A 20020-nucleotide genomic window follows, 5' to 3' on the forward strand; every position below is an offset into this window, starting at 1 on the left:
GCTCATCTTCCAGCACTATATCAGACAATGTTCTGCTGCTATTCATAAGGCTTTCACTGGCTAATGCTTTTCAGAAATAGACTGCTGGGTCCTTCTTCCTAGTCTGTCTTGGTCTGGAAGCTCAGCTGAAACCTGTCCTCCATGGGTGACCCTGCTGATATCTGAATACCGGTGGTACAGCGTCCAGCATCACAGCAACACGCAAGCCCCCACAGTACGACAAACTGACAGACACATGGGGGTTTGGTCTCATATAATTGATTATTTAAGGGAGCACAGTAGTCACAAGTGATGTTGTTTATTTTATAAGCCAATCTATTTGGATGAAAAGTAACCACTGGAAGTGGCTTTAGTTTCAAGTTCAAAGAGTATTTTAGGGAGAATCTCAGGGGTTCCTCTACTTTCAGTCCAGTAAGTCTGGCCTTTTTAGACATTTGAGTTTTGTTCTACATTTTTCTCCTTTTCTTTCTGGGACCTACTATTGTGTCCCTGGTCAGAAAGGTCAGTAGTGGTAGCTGGGCACCACCTAGTTCTTCTGGTTGGAGAAAACATTTTGAAAAATTTCCTAATACACCTCCCATCCCACACTTGGGCAGAGACACACCCCAAAATGCCCAGTGAAGAGCCACTGTTGTTTTTGGAGGCAGTCAAGTCTATTCTGGTTCACAGAGACCCCGTGTGACAGAACTGCCCCACAGGGTTTCCTAGGCTATAATCTTTACGGGAGCAGATAACTACTAGCTTGCTTTTTAAAGAAGGTCAGTAATCCATTCCAATCTGCTTAACATCAGAAAGCTAGAAGAAATTTAGAATCACTGGCCCCAGTGGTGCAGTGGTTAAGTGTTAGGCTGCTAACTGAAAGGTTGACAGTTCAAACCCACCAACGCTCCACAGGAGAAAGATGTGAGAGTCCACTCCCATAAAGATACAGCCTTGGAAACCCTGTGGGGCAGTTGTACTCTGTCTTATTGGGTTGCTATGAGTCGAAATTGACTTGATGGAGATAGATGTGGTTTTGGGTTTCGAATTAACTTGACCAAGACATTTGTGCTTCTTGAGTTTACAAAAGTGTGAGAAAATTCAGTGGTGCCTTCAGGGCAATAAACCCTTTTGGTCAGGAACAAGCACAAGTATATGAGGCCAGTGAAGTCCCCTACCCACCCCCCCAAAAAAACACTATTTTCCCACATAACACTGTGAAGGATCTTTTTGAGATACATGAGATGGCCTTAATCTCAGCTCTGTTGCCACTGTTCCTCGGATCCCTTGCACACCCGTGGATTTTCTTCTGCACTGGGATCCCAGGTGTCTTCCTCCCATTGTTATTGTTGTGTTAGCTGCTGTCGAGTCGGTTCCAACTCATAGCGACCCTATAAGACAGAGTAGAACTCCCCCGTAGGGTTTCCAAGGCTGTAATCTTTATGGGCGCAGGTTGCCAGGTCTTTCTGCCACGGAGCCATCGGGTGAGTGTGAACAGCTGACCTTTGGGTTAGCAGCTGAGTGCTTAACCATTGTGCTACCAGGGCTCCTTCACCTTCCTCTACCTCTCCCCATACTTCCTGTCCTCCATCCGCCCTGGACCACTTGCTGGCTTCTGAACATGCCGTTGAATTCCAAGCATCTCTTCCTCTGACTGTGCTTGGTTCCCCCTGAAAAGTTCCCATCATTTACTCCACCCAGGAATAGCATCAGCTGTGCTTAGATATTTCCTCATTTCCGAAGCAGCATGGACAACTCCTTCATCTTGGCTTTGTACTTTTGCCACAGCATTTGTTTCATTCTTTCCTTGTTTTATAATCTAGGTGTTTAATTTAACCTTCTTTAGAAAAAAAAAAAAAACCCGTTGTTTTTGAGTGCCGTCGAGTTGATTTCCATGCGTAGTGACCCCATGTGACGGAGTAGAACTACCCCACAGAGTTTTCCAGGTTGTCATCTTTACCAGGGAAGTCCTTGCGGTGCAGTGGTTAAGCATTCAGCTGCTAACCAAAAGGATGGCAGTTCAAATCCACCAGCCACTCCTTGGAAACACTATGGGACGGTTCTACTCCTCCTTTAGGGTTGCTATGGGTCAGAATCAACTCTACGGCAATGCGTTTGAGTTTTTTTGTTTTGAATCTTTATAGGAGCAGATTGCCAGGTCTTTCTCCTAAAGAACCACTGGGTGAGTTTGAACCACCAACCTTTCAGTTAGCAACTAAGTGCTTAACCATCACATCGGCTGGGCTTCTTCGGAAAAAGACCTAATCCATAGTTGTTTGTAACTCCCATATATCCATCAACAGCTCCCAAGTATCAAAAATAAATCAAATACATTGTTGGATTCTTAACTAGGTAATTTCACATCTGTCTCACCTTTCATATCTTCTCTGGTTCAGATGGCTATTTTGGACACTTAAAGAGCTGTGATATCTTCTGATCCTAACAGACCTTTTTTCTACATTCTATAATTGCCTATTAATCTCTTTGGGTTAGACAGTCCTATTATATTTATTCCTAAACCCTCATTTTCTTCTACAGAAACAGCTCCATATACGAATGTATTTAAAATGTGAGAACTTATCCATTCAAGATTAACTAGGCAGGTATTGTGTGGCCAGTAGTATCTCAGCTGGAATGGAAAATAAATAGACGACCCGAGTCTTGACCTACAAAAGTTTATAATGTAGTTGGATAAACAAGGTATCACATGCAAGAACCAAGGAGGAATCACAGAAACAATGCATGATAGAAGTGTACAAAGACTCTACCTAAAATGGACGAATTTAATCAAAATGGTTATTAAAGCCAGGTTGGGAATGTATTGGCAAGGGGTGAGAGGAAATTCCAGCCAGGAACTAGGTGAGCAAAAACATCACGTGACTGAAAGGGATGGAAGCATGTCCTTCAGGCTGACTCACAGCCTTGCTGTGCAAGCCGTCGTCAGGTTGGTTGAATTCACACTTTCTGTTACATCAAGTGAGACGTCGGTAATTGTGAGCAGTAACAACTATGTCACTTATTTCCAATCTAATGGCTTTGAGTTTTCACTGTCGCCAACAGGAATCTGTCCGACAATCTGATAACGGAGTTACCGCCCCACATTTTTAATGACCTGAAGCTTCTACAAAAGCTGTAAGTCCTTCTTCCCACCATAATCAGAGTTAAATGGCAAAGTCCTGAGCTTCTGAACCAATAACAGCCTGATGCTTTTTCCCCTCTTCTTTTTTGTGGTACAAAAGGAATCTGTCGTCTAATCCTCTTGGGTATCTCCACAAGAACCAGTTTGAAAGCCTTAAACAACTTCAGTCTCTGTGAGTGAAATATTGCAGTATGTTGACTATGATTTAGTAGATGTACTTTACTAAGTGACACAATTGTGTCAAATGAGTATTTCACACTCAGGAGGGATTTTAATCTGAGCATGCATCCTCAGACAACTGTGGACACCATGGTACTATAAGGTGGGTACTGAATGATAACAAAGCCTCACATTTTTACTGTTTTAATGGTGTAAAGGCCATTGCTATGCCTGAAGCTACATAGACCACCTCCCTAAAAACTGGGTTAACATGGAAAAAATCTCATCCTACATTTTTCACAAAAAGAGTTGTTAATAGAAGGTTGGTACACACAAATTATCTAAGGCTTGCCTGTCTTTTCCTTTTCCCCTTTCTTGCAATAATGTACTTGACATTAGTCTGTAGTGAATACTTTCTGCTTTTTAATCAGTGTAAGGAAAAAATTATCCCACAAACATGAACACTCAGAGAAATAATTTTGTTTAGTGTTTTAAGTTTTCAACCATATTAGCTTTCAAATGATGTCAACTCTGAATAGTTATTCTTTGAACTTCATCATTAGTTTCACATGAATGGCCATGGTTGGTTAATATCTGGCTCTTTGTGTGCTTGTTTGTTTTTACACAGAGAGGATACCACCTTATCTGATGTCAGCTAAAGCATTTCTTCCTTTAATTCCAAAGACCACTCCTCACTGTCACATTTTGTTCTTGCTAAATAGTATTCCATTGGAAATTAATGCAAGGTTTGGGTTCTTTCTCAGCAAATATTAGTGACCGTCCCCTGATGAAATAGGCTTGCTCCCTGCTCTCAGGCGCTCAGCCTGTTGCTGGTTAGTGCCCTCAAGCTGATTCTGGTTCATGGAGACCCCGTGTACAACAGAAGGAAACACTGCCCAGTCCTGTGCTAGCCCCAAAATCGCTGCTATGCTTGAGCCCGTTGTTGCAGCCGCTGTGTCAGTCCATCTCCTTGAGGGTCTTCCTCTTTTTCGCTGACCCTCTACTTCCCCGGGCATGATGTCCTCCTCCAGGGACTGGTCCCTCCTGATAACGTGTCCAAAGTATGTGAGACAAAGTCTCGCCATCCCTGCTTCTAGTGAGTATTCTGGCTGTACTTCTTCCAAGACAGATTTGTTCTTTCTTCTGGCATTCCATGGTATGTTCAATATTCTTCACCAATACTGTAATTAAAATGCAGCAATTCTTTTTTGGTCTTCCTTATTCATTGTCCAGCTTCCGTATGCATAGAAGCAGTTGAAAATTCCGTGACCTGGATCAGGAACGCTTAGTCCTCAAAGTGACATCTTTGCTTTTTAACGTTTTTAGGAAGTTCAGCCTAGAACCAAAACAATATAAATACCCATTGGTTTTAAACATAAAGACAGACCTCAGGATGTGGGCAAAAGAATGCTTCCCTTCACTCATCACGCGCTGCATTTTTGAGAACAAAATTACCAAGTCACCATACGGTGCCTTTCTAAAAGTCCAGATAGCGACTATTTACTCCACACTTGCCCCTCTTCACTTCTTTCCTTTCTTTATTGTCTCTTTTCTCTTTTTTCTGATTCATTTTACAAACATTGAAGACCAGAGCATGACATGGTATTGGACATTCAGGATATGATGACCTCTGCCCTTTTGAAAACTACAGGACATTAATCAAACAACCACACAATACATAATAAAGCTAAAACAGGGAGAAGTCAAGAGCAAAAGAAAGAAAGGACCCAAAACCAAACCCATTGCCGTCGAGCCCACTCTAACTCCGACTCACAGAGACCCTATAGGACAGAGTAGAACTGCCCCATAGGGATTCCAAGGCTGTAATCTTTACAGGAGCTGACTGCCATATCTTTTTCCTGCAGAACGGCTGGTGGGTTCCAACTGCTCACCTTTCGGTTAGCAGCCAAGCACTTTAACCACCACACCACTGGGGCTCCTCTGAAAGAAGGGAGAAGACCTCTACTAAGGATACAGACTCCCTGCTGGAGAAGCCATGTGATGGCTTAGTCATATATTAGCTCCCCCAGGGTTCATTTCTGACTGCCAAAAAGCCAAGTTTGTTCCTCCAGGAAGGACTCATCAAGCCAATGAAAACTCAGAATCATGTCCAGAAGCCCTCATTCAGATTAGCCAAAACAGAAACCAAGGGAAGTGAGATCCAGACGTCATCCAATATCAATCGTAAAAGCAAAAGGCTTTTTGAATTGTTCCCTTTCCATCTATGTCTCCTGAGAACACGGCCAATGCCCGTTATTCCCACCATCCTAAAAAGGTCTTCAAAGAACCGGATTTGAAGAAGCCTCTGGATAAATGAGGAGTATATTGTTGGGTGCCGTTGATTCCAACTCATAGTGAGCCCATGTGACAGAGTAGAACTGCCCCATAGGGTTTCCTAGGCTGTAGTCTTTTGGGGAGGAGCCTTGGTGGCACTGTGGTTAAGTGCTCAGCCGCTAGCCGAAAGGCCAACGAGTAGTCCAAACCCACCAGCTGCTCTGCAGGAGAAAGATGCAGCACCCTGCTCCTGTAAAGATTACAGCCTTGGAAATCCTATGGGGCAGTTCCACTCTGTCCTATGGGGTCACTATGAGTCAGAACCCACTCGATGGCAATGGGTTTGGTTTTTAAAAAAATCTTTATGGAAGCAGATTGCCAGGTCTTTCTCCCATGGAACCACTGGATGGGTTGGAATTGCCAGCCTTTTGGTTTGCAGCTGAGTGCCTAACAGTTGCGCTACCAGGGCTTCTTAGATGAAGAGTATGGGGGTTATCTTTGGTGCCTTCTGAGGATATCTTATAGGGCCTGGAGGAATTTTAAAGGTCCTTCTCACTGTTGTCTTAGGAAACCTTTGTCCTCAATTGGAGCTTCTCTTGCTACCGCCAAAGGAGCCCAGGCAGCGCAGTGGTTAAGCACTCGAGTGCTAACAGAAGTGTCGGTAGTTCGTGGCAGTGTGTTTCTGTAAAGATCACAGCATTGGACACTGTATGGAGCAGTTTTACTTTGTCCGGTAGGGTCACTAGGAGTCAGAACCGACTTGGCGGCAATGAGTTTTTGCTGCCTCTGGCTGTGTTTTGACTGTTGCATCCGTTGTTTCCCATCCAAAAGAAACAGAGTCTGGGCAAAAGTGCCTGCATTTAAATCTAGATTCTCACAAACCTCATTTCAGTGATGCCCTGAGGTCAGAAGTAGCAGCTCCTGGCCTAGTTTATAAAATCCAACTATAGAGCCAGTTTCATAATCATGCAAATCCCTACTGCTATTTTTAAATTGAATAAATGAATGAAAGCTTCATGAGAATATAATTCTTCCTGGGAAGTGACAAAATCAGCTGTAACTGTATACGAGAGGCATGAATAGACAAGGCAATCTTCTATGATAGTACTGTAAAATTGTCATCCTAATTTTAAGTGGCAACATAAGATTTTGAAGCTTTTTATTTGGGATTTGACAAACAGCCTAGTTTTTAAAAAGATTTTATTTATTTATTTTTAGTGGCAATACACAATCAAACATACATCCATTCACCATTTCACATGAACAGTTCAGTGACACTGGTTACACACTTCGCATTGTGTCACCCTTCTATCTGGGCCCATGTTGTTTCATCACCGTTAATTTATCCTCTTTGTCCCTCAGTATTCTCGTCTGTGCTTTAGATTAACTGTTGTCAGCTCACACTCATACGGATAATTCTTCATAATAACTCTATGCCTGAGGCAAATGTTCTTTACTAATTGAGCTAAACTGTTGTTTAGTTTAAAGATGGCATCATGGAATAGTTTCAGTTAGTTTTGAAGATTATTTACGGGCATTAGATTCAGGGCTTCCCCCAGTCTCAATGTACCTAATAAGTCTGGTTTCTGTACGAGTTTGAAGTTCTATTGTACACTTTCCCTCCTTTTGATCATGATCCATCTACTGGGTCCTTGATCAAAACAGAACACAATTTTTATGACACTAAATGAAGGCATTAAAACATTGAATGTATTTGTACGTACTTTCTAGAGACCTGGAAAGGATAGAGATTCCAAATATAAGCACACAAATGTTTCAACCCATGAAGAATCTTTCTTACATGTAAGTATGTATGAAGAACTGGAGAAGAAGGCATAGTGAAATGTTTTAAATGTTCTAACGTAAATTGTCCAATGTATTGCTGCCATGTGTTGTTATTGGAGAAAAGTCTTTTTATTGAGAACTTTTTAATTTTGTCAGCTTTGGTCCCCATTCAAATAGAGTTTGATATTATGGCGTGCTGATATCAATGATACTTCTTTCTGGAACATGCTGTTTGTCCAGTTGAGACCCAATAAGAATCACGGTCCCAGAATGTCACATATTATACGAGATGAAGTCACAGGCAAAATGGTACCGGGAGACCTGGAATGTTAATTTACCTCCCATGAATGAGCAGCCGACTGCGCTAAGATTTGAGCCCTTGGGAAGAAAGGGGTTGTAATAATCCCAGGTGTTGTTACTGTTACTAAGTGCGCTACAACATGGAGGTAATTAATCTTTATCACAGTTTTTGATAAGTCACATTAATATATTGCGCTGAAGTGCACTGTGAATGTTGTGTTAATTTATATGTTGATTACATGATCATTTCTTAGCAACTGTATAATTTGTGTATGCAAGGTTTCAAAAATTAACCACTATTATCCACAAAAATGGGGGGCTTCGCTGTAAGATTACAAATTGGGTACAACAGGTGGATGAGATGGTTGGCATGAAGACTCTCTTTTGGGAGAACATCTTGTTTATATCTGTGCAGTAGGTGTGATTACTAAAAGACACGTGTTTGACACATACCCACATAGTTTTCATAATTTCTATTACTGTGTCAGCATTACATAAATATTTAATGAGGCTACCATTTCCTTTTGCAGGCAGGATGTGAGGTCTTCTTAGAATAGAGAAATTATACCCTTTTAGGACTTCATGAAGAAGCTGTCACTTTAAATATGGACCTCAGGTCGGGGTCAAGAAGGACCCAACAATTGTGTTTACCTTAGTTACTTGTCTACAAAGTGACCTAATGAGTCTTCTCCCATCTTCCCAGTCCACCACTTATTAAACCATTTCCACAATCCCTTTCACCTCCCCACCCCATTCCTTCCACCTCCAAGCAGCAGCCCAGTCACAGTGGAAAGGGAGGATGAGAGCCCCTCGATGACTATATCTGAAGACAGAGGAAATAATGGAATCCTGAAAGAACAAAGAGTGTGGGCCAGGGACTGCGGGGAAGGTGAAGAGAACCATAGCATTATATGTCAAGTTCCTTTAACAAGATAAATGGTATCAGGGCATTAGACCATAAGCCACATGAGGGCAGGGATTGTGCCCTACTTCTCTAGATGGCACTCTCAGCGCTAAACAATTCTTACTCATTTGCTGATCTAAAAGTTATCAGTTGAATACTTACCAGGTACCAATCACTATTCTAGATGCTGAGAACCCAGTGATAAGAGAAAAAGATGTCTGCCATTATGGGGATTCCATTCAGCTTTAGAAGTCAGAGCAAACAAATAAATAATTAATTAATAGATGCTATGAAGAAAGTTTTCAGAGTCTCTTCTGACATCCATTATGGTCGTTTCTTTCTTTCCTATCTTTTAATGACCTCTTGCTTTCTTCCAGTATGATGTCCTTCCATATCTCGTTCTGGTCTTAGGTCGTTAGTGTTCAACACATCAAATCTATTCTTGAAATGGTGTCTAAATTCAGGTGGGATATACTCAAAATCGTATTTTGGCTCTCAAGGATGTATAGTAGCTAAAATGAATGGAAGAAATGATGAAATAACATAGCTGAACAGAAGATTCCAAAGGGTGATTTGAGAAGACAAAGTAAAGTATTATAATGAAATATGCAAAGACCTGGAGTTAGAAAACAGAAAAGGAAAGAACAAGCTAGGCACTTTTCAAGCTGAGAGAACTGAAGAAAAAATTCAAGCCTTGTGTTGCAATATTGAAGAATCCTACAGAGAAAATATTGACCAATGCAGGAAACATCAACAGAAGATGGAAGGAATACACAGAATCACTGTACCCAAAAGAATTGTTCAATGTTCAGCCATTTCAGGAGGTAGCATATGATCAAGAACCAATGGTACTAAAGGAAGAGGTCCATGCTGCACTGAAGGCATTGGCAAAACACAAAGCTCCAGGAATTGATGAAATGCCAGTTGAGATGTTTCAACAAATGGATACAGTGCTGGAAGCACTCACTCATCTGTGCCAAGAAATTGGAAGACAGCTTCCTGGCCAACTGACTGGAAGAGATCCGTATTTGTGCCTATTCTAAAGAAAGGTGATCCAGCCAAATGCGGAAATTATTGAACAATATCATTAATATCAGACGCAAGTAAAATTTTGCTGAAGATCATTCAGAAGCAGTTTCGACAATACATTGACAGGGAGCTGCCAGAAATTCAAGCTGGATTCAGAAAAGGATGCGGAACACAGGATATCATTCCTCATGTCAGATAGTTCTTGGCTGAAAGCAGAGAATACCAGAAAGATGTTTACCTGTTTTATTGACTATACAAAGGCATTCAACTGTGTGGATCATAACAAATTATGGAAAACATTGCAAAGAACAGGAATTCCAGAACACTTAATTGTGCTCATGAGGAACCTGTACATAGACCAAGAGGCAGTCGAAGAACAAGGGGATACTGCGTGCTTAAAAGTCAGAAAAGGTGTGCGTCAGGGTAGTATCCTTTCACCATACTTATTCAATATGTATACTGAGCAAATAATCTGAGAAGCTGGATTATATGAAGAAGAATGAGGCATCAGGATTGAAGGAAGACTCATTAACAACCTACAGATGTAGAAATGACACAACCTTGCTTGCTGAAATCGAAGAGGACTTGAAGCACTTACTGCTGAAGACCAAAGACTACAGCCTTCAGTATGGATTGCACCTCAACATAAAGAAACCCAAAATCCTCACAACTGGACCAGTAAGCAACATCACGATAAATGGAGAAAAGACTGAGGTTGTCAAGGATTTCATTTTTCTTGGATCCACAATCAGTGCCCATGGAAACTGCACTTAAGAAATCAATTGACACATTGGATTGGGCAAATCTGCTGCAAAAGACCTCTTTCAATTGTTCTAAAGCAAAGATTTCACTTTGAGGACTAAGGTGCCCCTGACTCAAGCCATGGTATTTTCAATCACCTCATATGCATGTGAAAGCTGAACAACAAATAAGGATGATAGAAGAAGAATTGATGCCTTTGAATTATGGTGTTTGCAAAGAATAGAGAATATACCATGGACTGCCAGAAGGACAAACAGGTCTGTCTTGGAAGAAGTACAGCCAGAATGCTCTTTAGAAGCAAGGATAATGAGAATTCTTCTCACATAATTTGGACACGTTATCAGGAGGGAGAAAGAGAAGGAGAAGGACATCATGCTTGGTAAAGTAGAAGGTCAGGGAAAAAGAGCAAGACCCTCAACGAGATGGACTGACACAGTGGCTGCAACAATGGGCTCAAGCATAACGATTGTGAGAATGGCGAAGATCCAGGCAGCGTTTCATTGTGTTGTAAGGGGGTTGCTGTTGTGGACTGAGTTGTGTTCCCCAAATATGCGTGTCAACTTGGCTAGGCCATGATTCCCAGTATTGTGTGATTGCCTACCACTTTGTCATCTGACGTGACTTTCCTATGTGTTGTGAATCCTACCTCTATGATGTTAATGAGGCAGGATTAAAGGCAGTTATGTTAATGAGGCAGGACTCAATCTACAAGATTAGGTTGTGTCTTGAGTCAATCTCTTGAGATATAGAAGAGAGAAGTGAACAGAGAGACAGGGGGCCTCATACCACCAAGAAAGTAGTGGCAGGAGCAGAACATGTCCTTCGGACTCAGGGTCCCTGTGCTGAGAAACCCCTAGACCAGGAGAAGATTGATGGCAAGTACCTTCCCCCAGAGCCGACAGAGACAGAAAGCCTTCCCATGGAGCTGGTGCCCTGAATTCGGACCTCTAGCCTACTCTGTGTGAGAGAATAAACTAGTGTTTGTTAAAGCTATCCACTTGTGGTATTTCTGTCATAGCAGCACTAGATAACTAAGACAGTCACTGTAAGTCAAAACCTACTTGAGTGCACCTAACAACAATGACATGAAGAAAGTAAGGAGCCCTGGTGACACAGTGGTTAAATGTTTGGGTGCTAACCAAAAGGTTGGCAGTTCAAACCAACCAACTGCTCCAGAGGAGAAAGATGCAGCAGTGTGGCGGCCTGCTTCTGTAAAGATCACAGCCTTGGAAACCCTGTGGGGTGGGTCTACTCTGTCCTACAGGGTTACTGTAAGTTGGAATTGACTCCACAGCAATGGGTTTGGTTTGGGTTATGAGGAAAGGAAAGTAAGATAAAGGGACAGAGGAAATACTTAGACAGTTTAGATAGAAATCAGGAAGGTGAAGCGAGCCCTGTCAGTACCTGGGGGAAGAGTCTTCCAGGCAGTAAACCCATTGCTATGGAGTGGGTTCTAACTCACAGCGACCCCTTGTGTGTCAGAGTAGAACCATTCTCCATAGGGTTTGCAATGGCTTATTTTTTGGAAGTAGGTCGCCAGGTGTTTCTTTCGAGATACATCTGGATAGACTTGAACCACCAACATTTTGGTTAGCAGCTCAGCGAGTTAACTGTGTGCACCACCCGGGGCATCCTCTATCAGGTGGAGGAGACAGCAACAGCTCTGAAGGGCAATGAGCTGGGCTTGTCTGAGGACTGGCAAGAAGGCCAATGTGGCTGGGGTGGGCTGAGTCATGGGGAGAAAGGAAGGGTGGAGTGGCCAGGGTTCCAATCACGCAAAGCCTTGAAGGCCATGGTGAAGCAAAGCTGTGCTGTTAACTTTCTGGTCTAGGAACCGAACTGGGAGTTGACAATGACAAAAATAAATGAATTAGTCTGAGAGAAAAGAACTAAAAGAGGTAGTGAAAAAATAAAAATCTAATGCGTTTCGTGTGAGAAAATCTCAAGCACACAGATTTGAGGGCTGGGAATGGACCAAATGGCCTCAGCAGCTCAAACCCTTCGAGATTCCATACACTCAGATAATAAAGACCTTGACCAAAAACAGACCTTCATTTTTCTCTAGAAATTAAGTCCTTGGAGGTTCTGCTTCTCCTGTCAGCCACAGTGGGATGGGATTTTCTCATCTCAGAGACCCTCCCTGCCTGCCAGTATCATTGGCTTTTTAAACCAAGTACGAGACACGAGTGTTTTTTGTGAGCTACAGAAGTGAATTTCTGTCTTTTATGTTCTTGGTCTTTAGAAGAAGAGGGACAGTGCCTAAAATAACATGATACTTAATGAAGAACTCTGTAATTGTATAATCACCATTAAATAAAAATAAATGAACAAAGCCAGCGTAGCTGCATACCCAACATAGACCAATGTAGAATTGGGAAACTGCATACCCAACAGTTGGGTTGCAATGTTGCTTACCCAGTGTAGACCAACGTACAGTTGTGAAGTTGCTTACCCAGTGTAGACCAACGTACAGTTGTGAAGTTGCTTACCCAGTGCAGACCAACGTAGAGTTGTGAAGTTGCTTACCCAGTGTAGACCAACGTACAGTTGTGAAGTTGCTTACCCAGTGTAGACCAACGTACAGTTGTGAAGTTGCTTACCCAGTGCAGACCAACGTACAGTTGTGAAGTTGCTTACCCAGTGTAGACCAACGTAGAGTTGTGAAGTTGCTTACCCAGTGTAGACCAACGTAGAGTTGTGAAGTTGCTTACCCAGTGCAGACCAACGTAGAGTTGTGAAGTTGCTTACCCAGTGCAGACCAACGTAGAGTTGTGAAGTTGCTTACCCAGTGCAGACCAACGTAGAGTTGTGAAGTTGCTTACCCAGTGCAGACCAACGTAGAGTTGTGAAGTTGCTTACCCAGTGCAGACCAACGTAGAGTTGTGAAGTTGCTTACCCAGTGCAGACCAACGTAGAGTTGTGAAGTTGCTTACCCAGTGTAGACCAACGTAGAGTTGTGAAGTTGCTTACCCAGTGCAGACCAACGTAGAGTTGTGAAGTTGCTTACCCAGTGCAGACCAACGTAGAGTTGTGAAGTTGCTTACCCAGTGTAGACCAACGTAGAGTTGTGAAGTTGCTTACCCAGTGCAGACCAACGTAGAGTTGTGAAGTTGCTTACCCAGTGCAGACCAACGTAGAGTTGTGAAGTTGCTTACCCAGTGCAGACCAACGTAGAGTTGTGAAGTTGCTTACCCAGTGTAGACCAACGTAGAGTTGTGAAGTTGCTTACCCAGTGCAGACCAACGTAGAGTTGTGAAGTTGCTTACCCAGTGCAGACCAACGTAGAGTTGTGAAGTTGCATACCCAGTGTAGACCAACGTAGAGTTGTGAACTTGCTTACCCAGTGCAGACCAACGTAGAGTTGTGAAGTTGCTTACCCAGTGCAGACCAACGTAGAGTTGTGAAGTTGCATACCCAGTGTAGACCAACATACAGTTGTGAAGTTGCTTACCCAGTGTATACCAACGTAGAGTTGTGAAGTTGCTTACCCCACAAAGACCAACCTAGAGTTGCAAAGTTAGCCAGCGTAGAGTTGCAAAGTTGCATTTCAAACTGCAGATTTGCAAAGTTGCACACCCAACATAGACCAACACAGAACTGGGAAGTTGCGTACCAAATGTAGAGTTGGGAGGTTGCATATCCAACGTACAGTATGGAAGTTGCTATTCGACGTAGAGTTGTAGCCCTGATAAAGTTACAGCTGCAGTGCCTGTGTCATTACTGTGTGGTGACTTTTTTTTCCCTTTGACTTTAGTTATTTCAAAAACTTCCGGTACTGCTCCTATGCTCCCCACGTTCGAATGTGTATGCCCTTGACTGACGGCATTTCTTCATTCGAGGACCTCTTGGCTAACAATATCCTCAGAATATTTGTCTGGGTGATAGCTTTCATTACCTGCTTTGGAAATCTCTTTGTCATTGCCATGAGATCTTTTGTTAAGGCTGAAAACACGACTCACGCCATGTCTATCAAAATCCTTTGCTGTAAGTACGTCTCCTATCTAAGTAGATTTAAGATATGGTCTGTCTGCTGTGTGCTAGATACATACAGGCCTTCAACAATGGCATTTAATATAAATTATGTTATGTCAGGCAATTTTTTTTTTCCCAAATATGAACCTGCTGGTCTTTTCAGCTGCTCTGTTTTAGATTGCATGAGCTTGCACTGTCTTTTCACTGGGGTAACTTGCTTTAGAAATGGGGTCACAGGGAACAGACAGGCCAAGGGGTGGATGAAAGATGTTTTGTGGGTGGTAAAACTAAGCTTTGTTCAATTGCAATAAAATCCATGCTCCTCGGGCCAAGAAAATGATTCCTTTTACTAACTAAGCAAATAATGCACGTTTACTGCTTAAAAACTCAAACCGGTTACCATCGAGCCAACTCTGGCTCATGGTGGCCCCACGTGTGTCAGAGTGGAACTGTGCTCCATAGGGTTTTCAGTGGCTGATTTTTCAGAAGTAGATCATCAGGCCTTTCTTTTGAGGCACCTCTTGTGGATTTGACCTCGAACCTACTCCCCAACCCAAAAAAAAAAAAAAATCACCCCACCCCATTTTCTCATCCACAAAACAAAAATGCTTTATAGAAATTTAGAAATGGTACAAATTTTGAAGTCCTGGGCGATCGTCACGTGTCTTGGCGTCTCTCTTCCCCCATCTCTGATCTGCTGGCTTGTTACTCTCTTTTCTATCTTAAAAGAGATTGACTCAAGATGCACCCTACACTAACCCTGCCTCATTAACATAACAAAGACAACCTGTTCCCAAATGGGATTATAAGCACAGGTATAACCCCAACCCAGGTATAGGGGTTAGGATTTACAGCACATATTTTGGGGGGATGGAACTCAACCCATAACAGCAACACACACTGTACTGATTCTTGGACAGGTGCTGACTGTCTCATGGGTGTTTACTTGTTCTCCGTGGGCTTCTTTGACATCAAGTACCGAGGGCAGTATCAGAAGTACGCCTCGCTGTGGATGGAGAGCCTGCAGTGCCGGCTGCTGGGCTGCCTGGCCATGCTGTCCACTGAGGTCTCCGTCCTGCTGCTCACCTACTTGACTCTGGAGAAGTTCCTGGTGATCGTCTTTCCCTTCAGCAACGTCCGTCCGGGGAAACGACAGACGGCCTTCATTCTCATCGGCATCTGGATCGCGGGCCTTTTAATCGCCGTAATCCCGTTTTGGAATGAGGATTATTTCGGAAACTTTTATGGGAAAAATGGAGTCTGCTTCCCACTTTACTATGAGCAAACAGAAGATACTGGGAGCAAGAGGTATTCTCTTGGGATTTTCCTAGGTAAATTATATTTTTCGTTTTCCTGGACAAACATAGTTTTGATAGAAATGCCACAAATTTCAGCAGAGGTGACTTTGTCCATTTCAGAGAGGAAGCTAAGGCAACCAATTTTTACTCTTGTTACTGTTGCTGTTAGGTGCTGTCGAGTCGATTCCAACTCACGGTGACCCCATGTGACAGCGCAAAACTGCCCCATAGGGTTTCCTAGCCTGTTATCTTTCTAGGAGCAGATCGCCAGGGCGTTCTCCCTTGGAGCCGCTGGGTGTGCTTGAACCAACAACCTTTCGGTTAGCAGCTGAGCACTAAACTATTGTGCCATCAGAGCTCCTTATATAATCAAGAGTGTGCCTTTATAAAGAAAAATTCTTGCTTCCTGTGTATAGAAGTTTTTATGAAACTTTTTATTATAAAAGTTTAACTTGAAAAGTAAAGATACACCATCAGGACCCATGGACAACATTTTCGTTACCTGTAAGATCCTTTGATTTCTTTTTCATCTGAGTGACCATGGCCTGAAGGAATTCTAGTTTAGTGCCTTGTCCTGTGACCCTACCAAATTATTTGAATTCATTTTTTTTATGATCTAGTTTTTTTTAGTTATTAGTTAAATAAATATTAAATTCTGGAAATTCACTAGCAGGAGAATTATCTGACAGGAAATGCCAGGAGCATTTATCATTTGTCAAATGCAGCTGTAAAGTCAGTGACATAATAAAACTCCTTTTTGGTTTTCTTAATTCTCCATAGTTTTTTAGAAAAGAAGACCCTAAGTCCTCTGTGACAGATCGATTACAAGTTTACTTCTTTAAGGTTAAAACACGTTTTTTCTATTGTCTGATGTGTATCTTTCCCACTTAAATAAGGCCTTTCTTTCACTAAAACCGGTTGCCATTGAGTCAATTCTGACTCGTGGAGAACCCATGTTACACCACAGTAGAACTGAGCTCCAAAGGGTTTCCAGTGGCAGATTTTTTGGAAGTAGATTGCCAGACCTTTCTTCCGAGGTGTCTCTGGGTGGACTCGAACCACAAGTCTTTCTGTTAGCAGTAGGGTGTGTTAACCGTTTGTACCACCCAGAAGCTACTTTTTTCACTAGGGCAGTATTATCATTTTGACTCTTTCTGCTCATCCTTTCCCCTCTTCTGAATAGTCACCAAACTGAAGGCAAATGGTTAAGCTCTTGACTGCTATCCAAAAGTTTGGCTGTTCAAACCCACCCAGAGGCACCTCGGAAGATGGGCCTGGCAATCTTCTTCCTAAAGGTCCCAGCCTTGAAAACCCTATGGAGCAGAATTCTATTCTGTGCACATGGGGTCGCCATGAGTAAGAATCAACTCGATGGCAGCTAACAACAAATTTCGGGAACCAAAGACAAAGGCCAACTTGAGTTCTTTGTATCACTCTATGACCAATCCCAGGCGTTGCCACATAGGAGCCCTGGCGGCACAGTGGTTAAGAGTTTAGCTGCTAACCAAAGGGCAGCAGTTGCTATGTTAGACTGTGCAAATAGTCACAGAGCTCAACTTGTCCTTTCTTTTTCTTTAAAATATGCCCTCTGTCTCTTTCAGCCTGTACGCACTGCCATCACCCTCGTTTTACATCAGTCTATCTGGTCTTTCAGCCTCTGGGGCCTGCCTTCTCCAATTTACCTGTCCACTACTGCCATTATCATCTCCCTCAGTACCACTATGACTGTGTACGCCTCAGCTCAGAGACCTTCGATGGCTCCCTACAACATCTAACTGCAGTGTGACCATAATGACGTAAGCCTAGCATCTCTTCCCTTGCTGTCTCAGTATCAAATAAAACCGTCAGCATTCTGCTGGGTTGATAGCAAAGGATTTCTGAGATGTCCCCCCACCCCAAGTCCCAGCCTCCGGAGTGGCAGCTTTGAAAGCAGGGCTTCATGCCAGGTTTCCAATGTCTAACAGAGGACCAAGGAGCCCTGGTGGTGCAGTGGTTAAGCACTTGGCCCCTAAATGAAAGGTCAGCCTTTCAAACCCAGCAGCCGCTCCATGGGAGAAAAATGTGGCAGTCTGCTTCCGTAAAGATTTACGGCCTTGGAAACCCTATGGGGCAGTTTTACTCTGTCCTATAGAGTATCTATTAGTTGGAATCAACTTGATGGCAGTGGATTTTTTAATGGGTTAACGTAGGACCAGAGAGGTGCAATGATGAAGCCTGCCACCATTCGCCTTCTTGGCTTTTATTTGATCTCGGAAGAGCTGAGGTCTTAAACAAGGTGTTTTTCTTAAGGTTGCTCAAGGCATAAATGAAAATTAAGCACCATGATTGCCAAAAACTATTGTGGGGTGCCAGGGAGTTGATTTGGAATTCATAGTGACCCCATGTGACAGAGCAGAACTTCTCCATCGGTTTTCCTAGGCTGTAATCTTCATGGAAGGAGATCGCCAGGTCTTTCTCCCAAGGAGCTGCTGGGTGGAGTCCAATTGCCTACCTTTCGGTTAGCAGCTGAGTGCTTCACTATTGTGCCACCAGTGGTCTTTGCCAAAATCTACACTTCCATATTTTTAAAGTACAACTTCTTTATAGCAGTACCTCTATTGCCGACAAGTCCTGCCACCATAGAATATACGGTTAAGAAGTGTTAAGAGAGATTCAGAAACAGTGGTTTGATTTGGGACCATTCGCTTAGTCAGCAATTTTGAGCAAAGAGGCCTATAAATGTGGATTTGTTTTTTGAAAATGAGAAATAATGATGAAGGCCTGGACTTTTTTTTATATTTAAAGTTTCTATGTAAAAAAAAAAAAGAAGAAGAAGAAAAGGAGTTGGGTAAATAAAATTCTATTTTGCGCTTGTCCTTATATTATTCTAAGTTTAAAATAGACCATGAATAGGGTTTATTAATTGTCACACGTATTTCTCCTAGTAAGGAATGTGACTGGGAAACTGAGCTCCTCAGATAACAAGACGTATCTTACATTTTTCTTTCTCTTTCCCTTTTTCCAAAATATGAGGCAGTAATTTAATTCTTCACTTCTTTCTAAGTTCCTTTAATAAGATAAAATCTGTTTGAGGATACCAGATAACCTCTTACTGAAAAACCCATTGCAGTTGAGTCCATTCTGACTCATAGCAGCCCTATAGGACAGAGAGCCAGTGCTCCATAGGGTTTCCAAGGCTGTAATCTTCAGAGAAGCAGACTGCCACATCTTCTTCCAGAGTTACTGGGGGATTCGAACTGCAGACCTTTAGGTTAACAGCCTAGCACTGTGCCACCCATGCTCCTGGATAATCTCCTCCCAGAACCCACCCAGTGCCGTCGAGTCGATTCCGACTCATGGATAACCTCCTAGTGCATATTAAATGCAATTTCTTTTCATCCCACATTGTTACAGAGAACTGCCCCATAGGGTTTTCTTGGCTGCAATCTTTATGGGAACAGGTCACCCAGACTTTTTCCCACAGAGCCAGTGGGTAGGCGTGAACCACCAACCTTTCAGTTAGCGGCTGAGCGCTTGACCATTTGTGCCACCAGGTCTCAGGTAATATCCAATAATAGCATGCAGGAAACAAAGAAACTCAGGGTGTATGTGTCACGGCTGTTCTGGTGACTTACTTATTACTACTTAATGTTGACTAAAGCCATAATATGAGTTCTCTCATTTTTGTCAAATGGAATATTTCTTGCATCAATGAAATCCACGGGGATATTAGAAATGATGTTCCTACCCACTGACTGAAAAACCAGCCGCTGTCAATCAGCTCTGACTTGTGGCAACCCCCTGTGTGTAGAGCTCTGCTCCACCCGGTTTTCAGTGGCTGGTTTTTCAGAAGTAGATTGCCATGCCTTTCTTCCAAGGCACCTCTGAGTGGACTCAAACCTCTAACCTGTTGATCAGCAGCTGAGGTCATTAACTGTTTTCAACACCCAGGGACTCTGCTTATTGACTGTTGTTGTGTTGTTAGGTGCTGTCGAGTCGGTTCTGACTCATAGTGACCCTATGTACAACAAAACAAAACACTGCCGGGTCCTGCACCATCCTCACATGTGTTGCTATGCTTGAGCTCGTTGTTGCAGCCATTGTGTCAATGTATCCCACCGAGGGTCTTCCCCTCAAGCATGATGTCCTCCAGGGATGGATCCCTTCTGATAACATGTCCAAAGTATGTGAGGTGTAGTCTCGCCATTCGTGCTTCTAAGGAGCATTCTGGTTGTACTTCTTCTAAGACAGACTTGTTCGTTCTTCTGGCAGTCCATGGTGTATTCAATATTCTTCGCCAACACCGCAATTCAAAGGTGTCAATTCTTCTTCGGTCTTCCTTATTCATCGTCCAGCTTTTGCATGCATATGAGCCGACTCCCTGATTTGGACTTCTAGCCTCCTAAGCTGTGAAAGAACAAACTTCTGTTCCCTAAAACC

At 42.8% G+C, this 20020-nt stretch overlaps 1 protein-coding gene across 1 annotated transcript in view; it reads left to right on the forward strand.

Annotated features, from left to right (window-relative positions):
* The window catches only part of RXFP2 (relaxin family peptide receptor 2), a 76513-nt gene extending 59126 nt beyond the window's left edge, over positions 1 to 17387 (forward strand). The window contains exons 13-18 of the mRNA XM_049853078.1: positions 3040 to 3111; positions 3219 to 3290; positions 7283 to 7354; positions 14086 to 14315; positions 15224 to 15634; positions 17203 to 17387. Of these exons, the coding sequence (XP_049709035.1) occupies positions 3040 to 3111; positions 3219 to 3290; positions 7283 to 7354; positions 14086 to 14315; positions 15224 to 15634; positions 17203 to 17387 (1042 nt within the window). The remainder of the gene's footprint in view (positions 1 to 3039; positions 3112 to 3218; positions 3291 to 7282; positions 7355 to 14085; positions 14316 to 15223; positions 15635 to 17202) is intronic.
* Positions 17388 to 20020: the final 2633 nt, after the last annotated feature.

This window comes from Elephas maximus, chromosome 14, assembly GCF_024166365.1.
Source record: "Elephas maximus indicus isolate mEleMax1 chromosome 14, mEleMax1 primary haplotype, whole genome shotgun sequence".
Taxonomy (NCBI): Eukaryota; Metazoa; Chordata; class Mammalia; order Proboscidea; family Elephantidae; genus Elephas; species Elephas maximus.